The following is a 20,675-nucleotide window of genomic DNA, read 5'->3' as shown; positions in this document are numbered from 1 at the left end:
TGGCACAGCCCCGGTGTCGGCGGGCCGGGCACGGGGGGGGCTGAGGCTTCCTCCTGGGGCAGCTCCTGCAGGAACGGGGGCTGCAGCGGCAGCGCCTTCAGGCCAGACCTGGGGGGGAAGGTGAGCAGGTCACAAAAGAGCAGGTCACAAAAAACACCAAAAACCCGCGTCCAGGAGCAGGCAGAGGGGCTGAGGGACCGAGGGACCAGGGGGGTGCCCACAGGATCGAGGGAACCCCAACCCTGGCAAGATGGGGCTCGGGGCGGTGACACGAGGCTGAGTCCAGCCCAGCAGAAGGTTGGTGCTTCAATGGGGTGGCTCAAAACCGACCCTAAAAAAAAGCAGCCAGCAGCTGTGGGTCCTGAGGCAGCCCAAAGGGAAACGTTAAACGAAATCAGCGCCTGCTGGTGACGTTTTGAGGTGGTTTTGGGGTGGCAGAACCACAACCCAGGCTGGACCAGGTGGCAGAAAGCGGCACCGAGGCCACTCCCACCCAACGCAACCCAGCAGGAACCATTTTTGGTGCTGCCCAGAGGAAGAAATCCCCCCCCCCCAGCACGGAGGGGAGCCCTTTCCCGTGTCCCCTTGGGGCAGAAGGAACCTGCTGGCCTCCGGCGTGCTGTGCTGGGAGCAGGGCTCGTCCAGGCTGGGCTCGGTCGTGTCGGGCAAGTCCAGCTCCCGCTGGGTTTCATCCTCCAGGAACAGCTCCGAGCCTTTGGAGCTCTCCACGAGGCTGCTGGGGGAGGCGTCCGCCTGCCAGAGGGGGAAACGAGGCGAGGGGCTGAGCCCTGCGGGGGGCTCGGGACCCTCCCCAACCTCCAGCAGCAGCTGCTCCAGGTTCCTGGGCTCCAGCTCGGCGGCGCCTTCGAGGTCGCTGCTGCTCTTGATGGGGGTGAAGCAGCTCGGCTCTGCCTCGGGCAGGGTCTTGATGGGGCCGTGCTCGGCGCACGCTGCCCACCTCCCCTGCGGCTGGTAACCGCCCCGGGGGCTGGGGGCTGCGCCGTCGGAGCCGTCCGCCTCCCCCAGCTGCGAGGGGAAGGGGGGGGACACACAGTTTGCCTCCGTGCTGGGTGCGAGGGTGTCTCGCCCCTTAGAACACGAGGGGTTGAATTAGGGGCAAAGGGGGGCTTCGTGCGGCTGCAGTGGCTGAATTCAATCGGATTCAATCCTCCCGTGCGTGCCCCTGCCTGACTTACCAGCCTCTTGGCCCACATGGGCAGCTTGCCGTTGGTCAGGATGCACACGGGGGCTGGGGGAGGAGAGATGGGTTTGTTTGCGGCAGAAATTGGGGTGGGAAAGGGGAAAGCAGCTCCCAGGCAGGCTCTGGAAGCGTCTGGGCTGCCTTGCCGCCCGCCCAGCCGGGTCCCTTCGCCCTCCCCAGGCAGGGGCAGAGCCTGGCAGAGCTGCACAGCGAGAAAAAGAGGGGGCAGCCACGCAGGGTGGGGGACAGAGAGAATCTTTGGACTCACGCGGCTCCAGGTCCTCCTTGGACGGGGTCTGCGTGGTCGCGGCCTCGTCCTGCTCCACGCCAGGCTCCTCGTCGCAGGGTCCCCCTCCACCACCAGGGACGGCCACGTCCGTGTCCCGCCTGCTGGAGAGGGGCCGTGGAGCCAGTCCCGAGGGTGTTGGGGGGTGGGAGTGAGGGGCCGGAGGCACCCCCAGGGGCGGACCACGCACGTTTTTCCCCCATCCTGTACCTGACGGGCACGGGGAACGCGGGCTCCTTCCCCCTCGGGGGCTGCAGCTGGTTGAGCTCCAGCAGGTGCTGCCTCATGCTGCTGGTGAGCTCGGGGCCCAGGCGCCAAATGAACACGCAGCTGGGGCAGAAAGGTGGCGTTGGGGGGCAGGTTTCCCCCAGATTTGGGGCACGAGGGCTTTACTTTAACACCCTGAATTCCATTAACTCCCCCAGCATGGGTGAATTAATTCACCTGCCGTGTGCACCTCCCCACAGCTCTCTAAAGCTGGTTCTTGCGAGGCACGGGGCGTGATTAACCACAGAAATCCCCCCCGTAGCCCCCCGAGCATGGCTGCAGGAGGACGGGGGCTTTTCGGGCGCTCAGGTACCTGTCTCCTGAGACGGTGATGAGATGCTTGCAGTCGTAGGTGAATCGCATCCCCGTGACGATATCTGGGACAGAGAACCAAAGGCTGCTGCGAGGCCAAACTAGCCCCGCTCTGCTCATTAAGCCTCCTTAATTAGTCCCCCAAGCCCCTGCCATTTCCCACCGTGCCCTTTCGCTACGTCTGCCAACACGCTCTGTGTTTTGCCACCCCGTTGGTGTGAGTGGGCACCCGAAGTGAGCAGGATTCCCAAAGATTTTCCCCAAATTCTTCGAATCAAACGCAAACTCCCAGATTTTCAGACACGCCAGTGCCAGGAAACCAACCTGAGTGCCTGAACATCTTGGCCACGCACTCCCCCGAGTGGAAGTCGATGATGGAGATGCTCTTATCGGAGCAGCTCGTGGCCAGGAAGGTGCCCGAGGGATCCAGCTGCACCTGGGGAAAAGAGCAAGGGGATCGCAGAACCCCTCGGCGTGCCCCGAGCCCTTTGGGACCGCGGGCTGCTGGCGGGCAGCTGGAGCTCTCCGCAGCTCTCCTGGGGTGCAGCGAGGGAATTTCTGTCTCCAATGGGTGGGAGCACCCCGGGGGAAGCGTCCCGGGCCTTGCCTTCAGCAGGGAGCCCTCGTCGGCCTGCGAGCCCTTGTAGCAGCACCTCTGCTTCCCGCTGGCCGTGCCGTACACCCTGCGAGCGGGGCAGGACACGGGTTAGGGCAGCAGCCAGCGGGTAAAAGGCGACCCCGAGGCGGGTGGGCGAGGGGAAGGGGCTGGGGCCACCAGCTTCAGGGGGCCCTCACCTGACGTTTCATAGAATCCTAGAATCCTAGAATATCCTGAGTTGAAAGGGACCCTTAAGGATCATCAAGTCCAACTCTTGACACCGCACAGGTCTACCCAAAAGTTCAGACCATGTGACTAAGTGCACAGTCCAATCTCTTCTTAAATTCAGACAGGCTCGGTGCAGTGACCACTTCCCTGGGGAGCCTGTTCCAGTGTGCAACCACCCTCTCTGTGAAGAACCCCCTCCTGATGTCAAGCCGAAATTTCCCCTGCCTCAGCTTAACCCCGTTCCCGCGGGTCCTGTCACTGGTGTTAATGGAGAAAAGATCTCCTGCCTCTCGACACCCCCTTACGAGGAAGTTGTAGACTGTGATGAGGTCTCCCCTCAGCCTCCTCTTCTCCAGGCTGAACAGGCCCAGTGACCTCAGCCGTTCTTCGTACGTCTTCCCCTCCAGGCCTTTCACCATCTTCGTAGCCCTCCTCTGGACACTCTCCAACAGTTTCATGTCCTTTTTATACTGTGGTGCCCAGAACTGCACACAGTACTCGAGGTGAGGCCACACCAGCGCAGAGTAGAGCGGGACAATCACCTCCCTTGACCTACTAGCGATGCCGTGCTTGATGCACCCCAGGACACGGTTGGCCCTCCTGGCTGCCAGGGCACACTGCTGGCTCATATTCAACTTGCTGTCTACCACGACCCCCAGATCCCTCTCTTCTAGGCTGCTCTCCAGCGTCTCATCGCCCAGTCTGTACGTGTAGCCATGGTTTCCCCGTCCCAGGTGCAGGACCCGGCACTTGCTCTTATTGAACTTCATGCGGTTGGTGATCGCCCAGCTCTCCAACCTATCCAGATCCCTCTGCAAGGCCTTTCCACCCTCATTCGAGTCCACAACTCCTCCAAGTTTGGTGTCATCAGCAAACTTGCTCAAAATACCCTCTATTCCTACATCCAGATCGTTTATAAAAATATTGAAAAGAACTGGCCCTAAAATGGAGCCTTGAGGGACCCCACTGGTGACCGCCCGCCAGCCTGATGCAGCCCCATTTACCATAACCCTTTGGGCCCTGCCCGTTAGCCAATTGCTCACCCATCGTATGACGTTTTTATTTAGCTGTATGGTGGACATTTTGTCCAGTAGGATCCTATGGGAAACCGTGTCAAAAGCCTTGCTGAAGTCCAAAAAAATCACATCAGCTGGTTTCCCTTGGTCCACCATACAGGTGATCTTATCATAAAAGGAAATCAGGTTAGTTAGGCAGGACCTACCCTTCACAAACCCATGCTGGCTGGGACCAATGACTGCTTTGTCCCCCAGGTGCGCCTCAATAAATTCGAGAACCATCTTCTCCATGATTTTACCAGGCACTGACGTGAGACTGACAGGCCTGTAATTGCTAGGGTCTTCTTTCTGACCCTTCTTGAAAATCGGCACAACATTTGATTTAGTAGCTTAGTGGGTAGTATTGGTGATAGGAAGACAGTTGGACTAGGTGATCTTGATCTTGATCTTGAAAGGTTGTCCTTTCCAACCCTATGTTTCTATGATTCTACGATTCTATGACAACCTTTGAGAAGTTGTCAGGATGTCCTATTCCTAGCAGAGCACTGGATAACTAAACCCAGTCCCAGAGAGCTTGAGTAGATATTCTCGCCGATACTGGAAGTATTTGTGATCAGGCCATCTGTCCAGAGGCTTCTTCTGTGCACATGGTCTGTTTATGAGCTGGTCACCCACACGCTCTACACAGTCAGCACAGGGACATGAGGTCCTCTGCATCCTACCATGATGTGGAATGAAGGGAGGTGTGCCCATGGTCCCTCGCCGAGGCCTTCCCACCTGTCTGAGGACCTGGGGATCTAGCCCAGGTGGAGATACTTCCATGTAAGACTTCTGGAGTTAGGTGTGCTGAATCCTAACCTTATGGCAGAAGAGGGAAACTGAAGAGGCCTTATTCGCCTGCCCATCCACGGATTTCTACTGTAGTAGAGTCGCCCAGAAAAACATCTGTGAGAACCCCCCTTTGTGATTTGGGTCTCTTATTGCGTTTTTCAGAAGTAGTCCTAAAACGAAGTATTAAATGACCTCAGACACAAGGAGTGGCCCTGTGCCACCCCAGAGAGACCCGGGCCTTATAGGCAGAGTGCCTGGTGCTCTGTGTGATGAGGGGTTGGGGAGACGGCAAGAGATGGGGGATGGCACCTCCGAGCTGGGCTATTTGAGCACAGTCCTGTGCTTCTTTCTGAGGAGAGCTCCAGACCCTCTTCCTATGAGTTAAACATCATTTAAGCAGATGTTTAACTGCTGCTTAAAAATCCAGGGCTGCACAGCACCGACCTCTGTTTGGCTGCGTGTTGGGATTCCTGACAACGTGGCCTCCTGTGGGATGCTTCACCTCAGGAAGCACGAAGGAGGGAGCCGAGTCTCCACCTCCCCAGCCTGTTTCTTCAAGCCCCAGTGCCAGGCTTGCAGTGGGGAAGAGGGACAGGGGCTGAGCTCCTACTCCTCCCTATATTCCTGCACCAAGAGAGAAGGAGATCTGCAGCCCCCGCTGCCAGCCTGGCACCTGCGCTGCCTGCAGGTAAGAGCCAAGCAGAATCCTGCCCTGGATAACGGTGCTCAATCCACCGGGGGTGCCCACAAGCTGTTTAAGACCCTCCGTAAAGCCATGATTGTGGCTGAGCACAGAGAGAACGGGCACACGGGATCATCACGGGGCTGACGGGCTGCAGTGTGGTGCAGTGCATCCGTCCTTCCTGGGAGAGTGAGTGCTCATCACCTCCTCATCGGTGTCCAAGGGAGATGCTTGCCTGGGCAGGCAGCAGAGTCCTGCTGAAGGTCAGTGAACACCTCTTCCTCCTGCAGCCGGCGGGTCAAAAGCAGCAGGAGGAGACATTGCCTTGGAGGAAGTTTTAAAGGTATTTTCCTCACCCTTTCTTGCTGCGTCTTGTCTGATCCGGGATTGCACTGACTTGTGGTTAACGACGCATTAAAGACTCAAGCAGTGCAAAATGTCCAGCAACCGGGACAGAGCTGGGAGCTGACAGTGCAGGTGCGGTCCTGTGTTAAAGCCTGGGTAAGACCTTGTTTGAAGAAGCCAGGGTAATATCCCACTGTTCTCACTGAGATCAAGACCACCCCACACATGCCATCCATGTTAGGGGGGCACCTTGAAACAACACAGCTCTAGGAAGGTATCCCTACAGTTCCAAGGCCATCACATCAAATGGCATCTCCCCCAGTTTCCAGCACCACAAATGTCTCTAGGCATCCCCTGAGCTGTACCTCCTGGAGCACGAGCACCCCTGGAGCAGTATGGGTCACACCCTCTGAAGGTAAAAGACTGATGTGATCAGACATCGCAAGAAATGCCTGTCCCCATCTAGGAGAAAAAAGACACATACGTGAATGGTGGATATCCAGAGGTAGGTGAGACAAGTTTCCCCTTAAGATACAGCTCGGTTGACTCTCCTAGAGTCCTGTGGGAGTACTGAACGTGCTGCTCTTCCCTTAACCATGCCTAGATCTGCTAATGAGATGAAAGACGCTTTCATTACAGTTCAGGATAAATCAGGCGACTACCCTTGTCCTCTCCATCAAGACCCATGGTTAGCTACAGTGGGTGCAGATCCTAGGAGTCAAAACATCTCGGGAGAGAGCGGAAGGGAGGGTGAGCTGCCTGCCTGAGGTGTCTGCAGGTAGGTTCATCCCTCTCAGTCCATGCAAAGCCCTTGGAGCTGCAGCCCATGGTGGCCAGGGTTCAATTCTGCTCCTCCCTGGATGAATGCCAGTAAGAAATCCTCACTTCTCCCTTGTGTGCAGTGTGCCCTAAGCCTGCTGAGGAACTAATGCCACTTCTGTTCTCTTCTTTCTTTTCCAGCTGCAATCAGTGCTGCTGCACACCGATGGGCCAGTGTACTCCTTTAGCTAATGCAGCACAACCCTTGAAGGCAAGCAGCAGTGGAGAACAAAAAGGCATGCTGTGCTTGGCATAGGATTGAGAGTGCAGAGAGAAATTCAGCCTTAAAAGGGGAATGCTCAAAATCTTCACCACTGCCGTCCTCACACCAAGATACAGCTGCTGCTGTTAAAATAGTGCTCTTCTTGTGCTCTTCTCAGACAAAGCACAAATGAGAAGGGAGAATCAAACCATTCCAACAGGGTTTGTTTTTATTGGGTTTTCCTACTTTCCTAAACTCCAGGCTGTGCTGTTTGTGCTGTTTCTCCTCATGCACGTGGTGACCCTAGTTGGAAATATTATGATAATGTTTGTTATCAGGCTGAATCAGCAGCTGCACATGCCCATGTATTTTTTCCTAAGTGCTCTATCCTTCTCAGAAATCTGTTATACCTTCTCCATCATCCCAAAGATGCTGTCCGGATTAGTGCTGGGAACTAGAACCATTTCTTTCTTGGGCTGTGCTGCACAGATGCATTTCTCCTTCATGTTTGGATTCACGCACTCTTTCCTCCTGACAGTGATGGGATATGACCGGTATGTGGCGATCTGTCAGCCCTTGCATTACAGCACCGTGATGACCTCCCGAGCCTCTACCCAGCTGGTGGCTGCCTCATGGGCAGGGGGTGGTCTCCTGGGGCTGCTGGTGACCAGTGCTGTGTTCCAGTTACCGTTCTGCCAGTCCCACCGCATTGACCACTTCTTCTGCCACGTGCCCCCCATACTCCAGCTGGCTTGTGCTGGTGGTGAGGTGGTTGGCACTGTAGTTGGCATCTTTTGCATTACTGCCTTGTTGGGATGCTTTCTGTTCATCCTTCTCTCCTACGCCTTTATCCTTGGCTGGATCCTGCAGATGCCATCAGCCAAGGGGAGGCACAAAGCTTTCTCCACCTGTGCCTCCCACATCGCTGTAGTGGTGGTGCACTATGGCTGTGCCTCTGTCATCTATTTGAAACACCAGTCACCCCGTGCTGCAGGAGCTAGTGTTCTGATTGATGTGTCTTACACTGTTTTCACCCCCTTCCTGAGCCCCATCATTTTTAGTCTGCGAAACAAAGATTTAAAAAATGCCTTTTGGAAATCTCTGAAGAAAAGCTTCATCATCAGGAATGTAAATATTTGTCCAGGATTTAGTTTCAGTTACAGGAGTGATTATTGCTAATTTTTATTTATTTATTTTTTCCTTTGGTAGTTCCTTGCTGCTTTCGAAAGAATAGCCATACTTTTTTTCCAGGCAAATGATTCATTCCTGCAGATGTGACACCTTTTGCACTCACTGGGCATCACAGGCTGCACTGCAAGGCTTGGCTGGAGCACCTAGGTGTAACTTTTAATGCTGAAAATTCAGCATCATGCAGAAGCAAGAGTGGACAAAGCTCTCAACACTCCCAGAGGAGACACGAGCCACTTCTTGAGGAGCAGCAGGTGAATGTCTGAGACCTGGTGCAGTAGGCTCTTGTCCCCACCATAGGCACTCTGACTGATCCTCTAAGTATGACTTTGTCTCTTCTGGTGCTGACTGTGAAGCTGGCCTGAGAAGGCTTTGGACTGAATCCCTTTTGTCTTGTTCAGCTTTTGACAATTTGCAAACTCAAAAGTGCTCACTTGAAGACAAACACGTTTTACTATTCTGCTGTTTTGAAAAACTCACTTCTCTAAGGAATTTAGATGTGGATTTAAAAAGGTAGTTTTAGAGTATAAGGATTTTGTTTGAGATAAAAGTATTTATCTATTTATTTATTTCTCCAGGTATTTGCACTCCTGTTTATGCAAAAACAATCAAGCATTTAAACAGTTTTCCTACATCTGGATAGGTGCAAAATCATAAAATACCTCGGTTTTTCTGAACACTGATTTTCAGGCACAATTTCTCCCCCCATGACATACGTGTAACTTCAGCAGGACTATGTTCTCTCCCAGGGCTACAGACAAAAGACAGGGAGATCTCTGAATCCACTTGCTTTAATTATTAGCTTTGTAATAAGTAATTAACCTACCAGTGCTCTTCTGTACTCAGAATGAAAAATGAAGGAAGTGTTACTCAGTAGTAACACATTTGTGCATGATTGTTACTGCAAGTGAGAGGACACCACTTGAATGTGCTTTCAACAGAACTAAGGAAAAAACACAAATACTGGGTAAAAGTCGTTGTACTTTGCACAGATCAGTAGATATATTTGTTGGCCCAGCCATAGCTTGAGGAACAGGCAGACTTCCAGGGTCTAACATCCAGGATATGAAACACTACACTGATTTCATAGGGACCATGACAATGATGTACAAAAAGAAATGCACAGAAAGATGTCAAGAAGGTTGTGTGGGGTTGTTGTCTCCCCATTTCATCCCATCAGTGCACAGGTACCCTTGGGGAGACAGATCTCAGAAGGGAAGGATAAGAAAGAGAGAAAAACCCATCAAAGTAGCCTGATACCGACAGGCAGTGAGCATAGCCAGGAGAAGAGGAGCTTTGGACAGGGGTGTGCCAGTGCTGCCCTGGAAAATTCAGCCTGCTTTGTGCAAATCTGACAGGACTCTGTTTAAAAAGAAAGTCCAGGAGCCTGCTGAGCTCAGATCTGAAGGATAGGTCTGCCCTTGGCCTTTTGGACAGGTGGACAGGGGCTGGAGCATGGGGTGGTAGGAGTAGAGCTCTGGCCATGTTGGCACGTTTCACTTTGTGCCTGGCTGATTGCATGCCAGAGCTTGGCCATGTCACTGCTTATAGCTGGCTTTAAAACGTCAAGTTCAGCAGAACCACCTGAAGAACCCCCTGAGAAACAGACATTACCTGCTAGAGTTCCCATTGCACCAGGCCTCTGCTGGAGCAGCCACGAGTGCCCCTGTGCTGCTTGTGCCTGTGCTTCCTAGCAGAGATGAAAGGTGATTCAGACGGAAATATTTATCCTTTACATCCATAGAAATAAATGTGGCATAGCACATGTTGGTAGTTTTTGTTGTAGTTTGATTATTTATTTCTTTGTTATTTGGTTTTTAAACAGCTTTCTACTTTGGTTTCTGCCTGCACAGAAATCCAGAGCAAGGCACAGGTTGGTCAATCTAGCTCTAAACAGGCACCGACTGTCTTTGTATTGCATTTTATATGGACTTTAGGACTATAAAACTCACCTCCTCCCTTCCTAACACTGGCATTGCTGCAAAGGGCAGACACTGATGGCAGTGGTGGGCACTCAGACACACATCTCATTTACCCTTGGGTCCAAACAGCTACAGCTTGGCCCTGGGAAAGATCTGCCCTCAAAGCAGGGACCAAGATGCTGTCCTTGTTTCTGGTACTGTCCTTTTCCTGTAACATTGAATTTCATATCCATCTAATAGTCCATTTCCTACTTCATCAAGTAAAGTTTCATCCTAATTTTGAGATTTGCTTTAATTCACTATAATTATTATGGAACTCCCAGTGGACATTTGCCCAGATTGAAACACAGGAGGTTCCACCTGACCATCAGGAAACTCTTTACTGTGCGGGTGACTGAGCAGTGGAACAGGTTGCCTATCTCCTCCTTGGAGATATTCCAAAGCCACCTGGACATGGTCCTGGCCCTACTTGAGCCAGGGTTTGGACCAGGTGATGTCCAAAGGTCCATTCCAGCTCAACCATTCTGTGGTTCTGTGGGTATTACTGGAAGGTGCTGTTCTGGACATACCTTAGCATCTGGCCTTCTGTTTCTCTGGCCACCTACAACCATTTTCTTGCTTATGGATGCCTATTTACAGCTTCCTGAAAATGGAAATTTTCCTGGTCTTTGCATGGTGATATGCCAATCACAAGGCATTCTATGATTGTTTTCTGAAATTCTTTCACCAAAGAAAAGCCTGGACTTCAGAAAGACCTTTGACACTGTTCCCCTATCAAATTCAAAAGAGAAATGTGGCTATATTGGAACAAGTCCCATGTAGGGCCACCAAGGTGATTGAGGGACTGGAGCACCTCTCCTATGAGGAGGAGAGACTGAGGGAGTGGGGGCTGCTCAGACTGGAGAAAAGGAGGCTCCTATCAATGTCCTTAAATACCTGAAGAGAGTGCAGAGAACACAGATTCCAGGCTCTTTTCATTGGTGCCCAGTGCCTGGAGAAGAGGCACTGGGCACAAACTGCAACAAAAGAGGTTCTGTCTATATGTCAGGAAGTGCTTCTGTGCTGTGTGGGTGGTGGAGTACTGCAACAGGTTACCCAGAGAGGTGCTGGAGTCTCCTCCTGGGAGATCTTCAAAAGCCATGCGGACATGGTCCTGGGAAACCTGCTCTAGGTGCTGGTGCTAGAGCAGCAGGGTTGGACCAGATGACCTCCAGAGGTCCCTTCCAACCTCAACCATTCTGTGGCTCTGTCGTTCTGTGAAAACAGATGAGGAAGCTGCCTCCTTTTAACACTTGCAAGATCCAGTGGGGTAGGTGGTCTCTGATGTGGCAGCAGATTCCCCTGTGTTATTTACAGCCATTTGCATGGGCATCTCAGTATTCTCGGGGAGGAAGGAGAGACTGTCCAGCATGAAGAGGCAGAGCAAAACATCAGATAAAACCTTTAGACTTCTGCCACCCACGTCCTTTACGTCCCATGCTCAAATCTTATTGAGCGACTAACAGATACCTTCTTGGGTAGAAAGGACTTTTCACCCAAGACCACAGCCTCAAAAGCCAACTTCTGTCCCATACAGGAGCATGTAAAGGACTCTCTGTCCTCCAGGTGCTGCTGTGGAAGTAGGAAGGGCACTGCAGAAGGGGAGCTACCCTCCATATTTAGAGGGATGTACCAGAGGACCTGCTTCTGCGCGTTATCCCGCTGCTTATCCATGTCAGTGCTGTTCCAGTCTTCACTAACACTTCTCTAATCTGGATTCTGCATAATGAAATACAGCAGTGAAAAGGTCTCTGTTTCTTTGCCTTAGACTCTTCCTGCATCTTCCTCGCCCCAGCCCTGCACATGGACACATTTGTACCTACAACTCGTCCTGCTCAGGCAGAGCTTTAGAGGCATTTGCTTTGGGCTGCAAGGAGGCACCAGGAGGCTGGGTGTCTGTCACTATCTGCCCATGTGAAAAATCACTTTCCATCTTTTTTACAAACTACCTTTGATTGCTAAAAGGATGCAATGAGGTCTCTCTCCTCTCGTCACCTCGCCTCATCTTGCCTCTCCTCTCCTCTTCCCACCTCTAAAACATTTCCAGTACTGTTATTCCCCATGGAAAGTGGCCTTCCATGGAGACAATTTGTACTTCATGTACCACTGAGGAATGCACCTTACATTTTATTCAGCTATACCATGTTTTCTCCTTGTTCATTCACAGCCAAGAGAAATCCTTCTGTGTGCAGTTAGTTCTCTAAGTAAGTTCTCTAAGTAAGGTAAGAACAGGCATATAGAGCTGTAACTCTCAGCTATGGACTGCAGTAGAAAATGCACAGATTTGAGAGAGTTCTCTGAGTTGCAGGTGGCTGATAAAAGTGGGGTGAAGGGGTGGCACTAAAGAGTGCCCATACATTGTCCAATGGCGAGGGTCCTCCTTTTCCTCCACATTCAGAATTCAGCAGGAGATATTATGAATCAATAACAATTATAGAAAGCTGGTATTGCTTATTCTTTAAGTTGTAAAATAAAGATATTTAACAAAGACAGAGAAGTGTTTTTGTTTGTTTGTTTGGTTGGTTTGGTTTTGGTTTGTATATGCATTGATATCTTCCCTTTTTAGCTACACTCCTGATATTTCTCCAATTGGCCACACAGGACTTGAGGGCAATTATGGGCAGAGTCGTAGCTAATTAGGACTTTTTGTGTGTGTGTGTGTGTTTTAATAAGCACTCTGGTGCATTTGTTAAGATACTGACAGCCTTCATCTCCAGAGACAGCTTTTGGCTAAACAGGAAACTCATGACTGAGCTCCAGTGCAAAAGGGCAATCTATAGGAAGTGGATGCAGGGAACAGCTGAAAAAGAGGAACTGAGAACCACTGTTTGAGCACAGAATTTGGAAAGCCAAAGCTCTCCCAGAGCTGGCTCTTGCAAAGGACATCCATGGTGTGCATATGAGCTGCTACTGTTTCTTTTACAGTAAAAGAGGAAGCAAAGAAAATGTGGGTGCACTGCTAGATGGGATGCAGAATGTAGCAGGGGTAGATGCAGATAGGTACTCAGTGTCCTTGCCTCAGTCTTTACCAGCAAGGTCCTTTAGGCTTTTGTTCTTACAGAGAAGACTCAAGGAAGAGAAAAATGCAGTGGATGAGGATCAATTCAGGGGCTACTTGAGCAAACTCAGCCATGAGGAGACCATGGTCTGGAAGGGCTGCATCCAAGGGTGATATAAGAACAGACCAATGACACACAGACCATTCTGTACCATCTTGGAAAGCTCATGGAGATCAGGAGAACCATCTGTTCATTGCCAAAAATGGGCACACGTGATACTGCTAGGGGAAACCTGGGCAGTATCAAAATGGACTACAGAGCTCTGAGGGCAGTAGTCAAGTGCACAGGGACCCAGGTGGTATTCTCCTCAGTCTTGCCAGTGAGGGGAAAGGTGTGAGAAGGACGGCACTGGTAGGACAGCTCAACAATTGGCTGCTGAACTGGTGTTGATGACAACTGGACCCAGTTTGAGGACTGGTGTCTGCCATGGAGAGATGGGGTGCATCTTTTCTAAGCAGGGCAAAGACATTTTTGCCAATAGAACGGATGACCTCTTAAGGAGGAGAATAATAGAAATAGAAAAATAGAGGAGAGAGAGGGCAACCAGTAGCTGTGTGAAGGAACAATGCACAGGGCTGGGGTGATGTGATGGGGAGGGATCACAAGTGAGAGTGGTTGTGGTGGAGTTTAGCTGCCCAGCAAGGTAAAACCACCACAGTCCCAACGTGGTGCTCAAAGGGTTGAGATAACAGTAGATTTGACCAGAGCACTTCAGAGGGAATTTACAGTTATCATACTTAGTTAACAGTAGTCATAATTTTGTCTGTTTTGCACTTAATATTTTTCTGTGATCCTGCTTTTTATGGTCCATAACACGTACTTCCTTTTACTATGTATGAGATCTGAGAGTTTGCTAAGGCTGTGTGTGATTTTCAGATCACTGTGCTTGAGCCTAATATTGCATTTGGGCCTTGAATTTGCTATCTTCCCTGTACTTTGGTACTGTCCCTTGGAGAATAGTGGAGAATATGCTTAGCCATAAGACTGGGAGAAAAAAGGAGGATGGACAGAAGTTCAGAGGGATGGCATTTGTCTTCCCAAGAAACCCCGAGGTTTGAGCAGCCCTACTTTCCTGGAAGTAGCTGAGCACCTGCTTGCCAATGGGAAGTAGTGGAGTCCTTCTTTTGCTTTGCTTGCATGTGCATCTTTGGCTTTTCCTAGAATGTTATATTTATCTTGATCCATGAGCTTTCTCATCGTTGCCCTTCTGATTCCCATCGCCATCCTGCTGGGACAGGGTGGGCAAGTGGCTGTGCAGTGCTGAGCTGCTCGCCCACCCAGCCCAGAAGCGTGTCACAGTGGAACCCTTTGTGACCTCACTTGATGACACCCCCATCTGCTACCAAAAATGCAGCTGTGACCCAGACCCTCAGAGTCCGTGCAGGACAGTGACGGGACAGGGCAGGAGCACAGAGCCTTTAAGGAGTCTAAGTGCACAGCCCACGTCCCAAAATGCGGTTCCGACGCTGCCACCACTGGAGAAGACACCGTATTATCCTGGGGAGGTATCCTTGCAATCATCGCTTCATTCCTCCATCCCGCAGGGTGGTAAAGACAACCCAGCCCTGCTCCACTACGAACTGGCAGGAGACCTGGTCTCCTGAGGAGAGCAGATTTCCGCTGCACTCCTTGGATTTCCTGCCACCGAATCCCAGTGAGTGAGCATCCCGTGGGGTTGGGAACGTTGGGGCCAGGCAAGCATCCCTGCTTGAAGCCAGGACGTCTTTCCTGGCACGGCAGCAGTGGGATCCTGTGGGTGGGGGGCAGAATGGCACCTGGATGCTGGGGGTGCTGGGAGCCCAACGCAGCATGGCCTCGCCCCGGCTTGGGAGGGAGCTTAGAGGGGGCCCAGATCCTGCTGCCTCAGCACCCTCAGAGTATAGAATTTGTTGCTAATTGAATACCTAATTGAAATCTACCCTCCGTTAGCTTAAACCTGTTAGGCCTTGTCCTGTCACAGCACTCCTGAGAAAGAGTCCCTCCCCAGCTATCCTGTCGGCCAGGCCCACCTCTAGGTACAGGAAGGCCGCTCTAAGGGCCCCCTGGAGCCTCCTCTTCTCCAGGCTGAAGAAGCCCAGCTCTCTCAGCCTGTCCTAGGGGAGGTGCTCCAGGCCTCTGATCTGCATCAGGGCCTCCTCTGGACCTGCTCCAGCAGGGCCGTGTGTCTCTCGTGCTGGGGGCCCTTCCTCTCCTCGCTCCTGCCTTCAGCCCCTCACTGCAGCACTGCTCGCTCTTCTCCATTGCTAGATGCCTGGTTATGGGATTTTGGCAAAGAGGAAGCCAAGAACTTCATCCAGATTTTTGTCAGCACAGAGAAGGTAAGGGCAGCCACTTCTGTCGTGGCTGTGCTGGTGTGTCCTGACGGGGCCCTGGCCCTGCTGCCAGGCAGCAGGAGCGCTGCTGGCTGGGCAGAGCTGCTGCCCTCTGTGTGTCTCAGACAGCACCGCACGTCGCAGCACTCCAGTGCTGTGGGCTCTGGTTCTCCCCCCTCACGCTCCCCGTGCTTCTCTCTGTGGCTGCCAGGATGAGGAAAAGAAAATGAAGTTCCTGGAGAGCATCTGCACCATGTGCAGAGACTGTTCCTTGTTGGAGGACATGGACGCCTTCTGCCGCGAGATGGAGCTGGCAGAGAACATCAAGGTGAGGGGACGCGTGGCGGGTTGGGGAAGGGGCAAGGCCCCTCGAGCGCCAGCCCCCTGTGAGGCTGGGGCAGGGGGGGTGGAGACAAACCATGCACAGGTGGAGACAAACCAAGCTGCCCAAGGCAGGACTGGGTGTGCTGCTGGGCCTTCAGCAGCAGGCACTGGGGGCGAGTGTCTGCCACGTCCCATCCTGGTTGTGTTTTGCAGGTTTTGCTGGAAGAGGAGCCCACAGACAGTTTGCACACAGCGTTTCGAATGAAAGCCATGCTAACTATTGCCACGCTCAGGTACCTGCTAAGCCCCTACTTTGGCCAGCACATCCCTGGGCAAGGTCCTGGTGGCCCTGAAGCTGGCGGGAAGGTTTCCCATCCCTCCCAGGGATGCCTGTCCATGGGAAGACATGTCCTCCCAGGGACATGCCTGTCCTCCCAGGGACATGCCTGTCCTCCTTCCCTAAGCCTTGAGGCACCACTCCAGCACCAGCATCCAACAAGCTCCTATCTCCCTTCTTAGCGCCACAGTGGAGTCAGCACTGGATGGCAAAAAGGAGAGTCTCCTGCATGCCTGCTTCAAGAGCGTCTTCTTTCTGCCTCCCTATTTGGACATGTCAGCGGCAGAAAAAGATCTCTACACCAAGGTATGTGCTGGGTGAGGTAGCGACACCCCCAGTCCCGCTGGGCTGCTGCCATGCTCCCACATGCTGAGACAACCGGACAACCAATGCAGGGCCGGGGCCCAGATTTGCTTTCCCAGCCTAATCTCTTCTTCCCCTTCCCCTTCTCTGGCCTGATCCAGTGCTCTCAGGAGGTCTCCACACAGAAGTTGTTTAGCCCCAAAGTCACCCCCGGGCTCTGTGAGGCGGTGCATGTGTCCTCCCTTGCTGCTGGAGGTTCAGTCAGCTCCTGGGGGTGAGAAGGAGCTCAGAAATGCTTCTCTGATCCTCTGTCCTCCTTGCAGACCATGAACGCCATGGAAATCATGCTGCAGGCCTTTGTACGCAACTGTCCAATCTCCAGTGTCGGCGAGGAGTTGCAGAATATTTTGCAGGTCTGGCATTTGCAAAGAGTCGGTTTCCCAGGAGTGGTTCCACAGCTGGGGGGGTAACGAATGTCCATGCTGCAGTGGATGGCCCACCCCTAGTGCTAGGACTGAGCATACTGCAGGCAGGCGCCCACCTCCTTTGGGGAAGCCCACCAAGTTCTTCTGGGAGCCTGGCATCCCCTGGCTGTGGTCAAAGACCCTTTCCCCTCTGAAGAATCCTCTCATGTCACAGCAAAACCTTGCCCATGGCACTTCTGGGCCAGCCCCTGCAGACCCCAAGAGATCACCGTGTGCCAAAGCAGTGGGAGAATTTTAGCCCACTCCTTGGGCACCACAGTGGCGGCAGCTGGAGCTGCTCTCCTCCTTTCCCCCAGTCCCTCCAGAGTTCTCTTGCCAGGTGTGAATGGGGCAGAGATCCCCAGGGACATGCCCATCCTGCACGGGAGCGTGGCCCTGATGCCCTGATCTCCTGACTGTCCAGTGGCTGTATCCCTGCCCCATTGCGGACCCCTGGTTCAAGCCACAGAAGCCAGCCTTCACGGAGAGGGGACAGAGGGCCACGTTCTGGGGGAGGGCGCAGGAAGGAGCTGAGGCTGCACTGGCAGGTGGCATCTGCCTGTCTGCCTGACCACAAAGTTGGCTGGTGGATCTGTGGCAAGGGAACCCAGGGGCGGGAACCCAGGGGCAGGAGCCCTGCTGAGGGCTTTGCTCCACCTTGGGGGAAGCTTTGATGGACGGCGTGAGCACAGCCAGGGGTTCAGCAGTGCTGCTTCTGCTGGAGAAGGCATCAGCTCCAAGGGCAGACCAGCAGCTTCTCTCCTCACAGGCGCTGCTGCACTATGCCACCTCCCATAACACAGCTGTGCGCAAGATTGCCCTGCAGAAGATTGAGAGGATGAGTGATTTCCTGGTCACGTATTTGGGGAAGGTAAGATGCCAGGAACCTTTCAGCCAGCCTGTCTCCCCTTCCCTACCTTCCAGAGCATCCTGCAGCTTGGGGGTGCCTGTGCAGCAAGACTGGGCACAGGTGGAGGCCTCAGCAGAGCTCTGCCCTGAAGAAAGGGTCTTTGTCCCTCCTTTGCCCTTGCTCTTCCTTCCCCAGGTCCTGCTCTCTGCCTCCACTTAACCCTTCTTCTCTCCTCTCTCCCTCGCCCAGACCTTGTTCACTGCTAGAAAATGCAAGGGCAGCCCTGGCACCCACAAAGAGGTCCACATCCCCATCCTGGGACAGCTGCTGGGCCACCTCTTCATTTTCAGCGGTGGCAAAGATACCACCAGAATCAGAGCTTTGGATGCTCTTTATCACTTCTATGCATTCCTCACAGAAGGAAGAGGTAAGAGAAGGTGTGGTGGGCAGCATCCGTCTGCACGCAGACATCTGCTGCTTTGTCTGCTTGTTCTCCCCGAGTATTGTGAAGGATTGTTTTTGTGCTTGGGGGAGGCTGCCCACGGAATTCTGCCAGGTTCCCTGACCTCCTCTGCTCCTCACAGCAGCTTCCCGCAGCATTCTGGCTATCGTTTTCCGCAGAAGCTGGACGCTCACCTGACGTCCAGGAGCAGTTCTCTGCTGCTGTCCTTCCCAACCCTCCCCAGATCACCTACCACGCTGTTTTGTGGTCTCCCCCAGTCTAAGCCATCAATCGATGAGCACTTCCCAAACCGCATCTTCCCCAACCGCATCTTCCCCGAGGAGTGAACAGCAGAGCCAGCCGTGCATCACCAGGGATGGTGACGCCCTCCAGAATTCTCCCTGACTGTTTGCTCCCTGCCGTCTTGCAAGCAGGTGTCAGGGGGCTTCCTGCACATCCTGACCCCGAGCAGAAGGGGGTCTGTGACATGCTGCTACCCCCGCGGCACCCAACGCCATTGCTTCTCCTCCTTCTGCATCATCCCTGAGGTCCCTCTTGCTCCCAGCACTCCTCGCCTTGTGCTTTACATCCCTGCCCATCACTCTCCTCACCATGGGTCTGAGCCTCCCTCCTCAACCATTCCTAGTGAAGGTGCTTTTCACCATTTGGCAAGCTTGTTGGCAAAGATGCTCTTCCCTACTGACTCTTCGCTGTTTCCCACTGTTTAGAAAGCTCACTGACAAAGGACATGGAAAATTATGTGCAGCGCCGCAAGATATTGAAGGATACAAGATTTCCATTTTCTGTACTGTCCATTCCCTGTGAAACTGCCAAGGTAATGAGCTCTGGCCTTGCCGGGGATCTTGTCCGCAGCATCAGCAGGCATCTGGTGTGAGCAGAGGGGTCCAGAACCGGTGGGGCTGGCACGGCCTCACTCGCCCTGGTGAGAGGGTTCCTCTTGTCCCCAGGCTGGGGCTATGCGAAGGCTGCTCCCCTGTGTCCCGGCAGCAGCTCCAGCCCTCCTGGCCACCAGCAAGCCCTGGTTACCTGCAGGGCCAGCACTCTGGCCCCATATGCCCCATCCTCACCCCTTCCCCCGAGGGCCTTCTCTCCGGAGCTGCCCTTGCTGCTCAGCTAAGCAGCACCCTTGGGACACTCAGTGAGGCATGTCTTCGCTCCTCCTTCTTCCCACAGGGGTTTGGAGGACACCTCTTCCCTGCTGAGAGGGTGGACGTCATCCTCACAGCCCTTGAAGCTTTACCAGACTCCAGCATCCATGACAAGGAGGGGGCCTTCGGTGTGCTGGACGCAGCCTTGGAGGACCCTGACTACTGGCTGACAGATGTAAGTGGCCTGTGGCCATGGCCCTGCCCTTGAGCTCTTCCAGGCGTTGTTCCTCTCTCCTTCCCTGCCTCCCTCCCTGCCTCCCTCGCACATCGGGGTCTCTTGGGCTCCAGAAGCCACGTGAAGCCAGCAGAGAGCAATGGAAGGGGCCAAAGTTTGAGTGGCAGCTGTGGAAATGGCTGCAGTCTGCTGGCAACACCATTCCCACTTTGTCCCCCAAGGTGCCAAAGATCATGGAGTGCATCAGGAAAAACCTGGGCAGCATCCACACGGCATCGGCGCGGCAGTGCCTGGACTCCCTGCTTCTCCAGCTGACCAACAAGATGTCCAGGGAAGAAGTCAAGAACCTGCTGCAGTTCTCTCCGCCATGTGACAGGTCCTGGCCTTGCCATCCTTGAGGGCTTGTTCCATGTCGGGAGATGCACCTGGAGACTCTCTGCTTGCCAGAGCCATGGCAAAGAGCAGGACATCCCCAGGGAGCACAGCCCTCCTTCCCACCAATGTGTTCCAGCCCTACTGGGCCAGCCAGGGCTGCAGCAGCCCAGCTGTCCAAGGCAGCCCAGAGTCCCCCTGCCCCCAGGGAACACCAGCTCAGCCCCCTCCTGCTTGCCCAGGCTGGGCCCTCAGTGCTCCCCAAGTCACAGGGGCTGCAGGACAGCCTGGCTCCTCTGGGGCTGGCCCAGTTTGTGGCCCTGCGGCTGAGGCAGCCTCACTGACAGAGTATTCTGGGCTTGCAGCACTGACCTGGGCATGTGGGAGGTGATCCTGGCCATGCCGCAGACGTTGGAGAAGGTTTTAAACATCATGATGGAAGACTTGCCGCTGTGCAACTGGTGCACTGCAGTAAAAGAAGACACCTGCATCCGTCGCTTGGCTGTGAGTTCCCAGATGAAACCTTGCTCCCAGCAGGGCTACGTGTGTCCCTTCAGGCACACAGGCACAGCCCTGTGCCCATCTACCCCCAAACTGCCAGCTCCCGCAGGACGTACGGACGCATGGTCCCTGGGGCCGGCAAGCCCCCGTAGCTCCCCGCGCCTGGTGCCTCTTTGGTGCCAGCTGGCGCTGCCCCATCCCTGCCCAAAGGTGGGAGAAGAAGAGGCTGCAGGGAGCCCTGCAGGCCCTGCCAGGCTCTCACTGCTCTTTCTTGCAGATGCTGGCCCAGAATCACATTTCTGAGGAGGAGTTTGGTAACCCAGTGCACCTCCAGAGTTACCTGAAGCACCCAAGCCCAGAGATGCGCTTGATGGTTCTGAAAGGGCTCTGCACCGTGTCACAGAGCCCTGAGAAGGTGAGTGGGCCATCGT

At 53.7% G+C, this 20,675-nt stretch overlaps 1 protein-coding gene across 1 annotated transcript; it reads left to right on the top strand.

Annotated features, from left to right (window-relative positions):
- Positions 1 to 6,976: 6,976 nt before the first annotated feature.
- Positions 6,977 to 7,966, top strand: LOC311220537 (olfactory receptor 10H1-like; the record flags this gene model as incomplete). The annotated part of the gene is made up of 1 exon (XM_084304098.1): positions 6,977 to 7,966. The coding sequence occupies one exon, from the start codon at positions 6,977 to 6,979 to the stop codon at positions 7,964 to 7,966; it is 990 nt and encodes a 329-aa protein (XP_084160224.1).
- Positions 7,967 to 20,675: the final 12,709 nt, after the last annotated feature.

Source organism: Netta rufina (genome assembly GCF_964035555.1).
Source record: "Netta rufina genome assembly, chromosome: 33".
Classification (NCBI taxonomy): Eukaryota; Metazoa; Chordata; class Aves; order Anseriformes; family Anatidae; genus Netta; species Netta rufina.
Note: the sequence above shows the minus strand (reverse complement) of the source record. Positions and strands in the feature narration are given on the sequence as shown.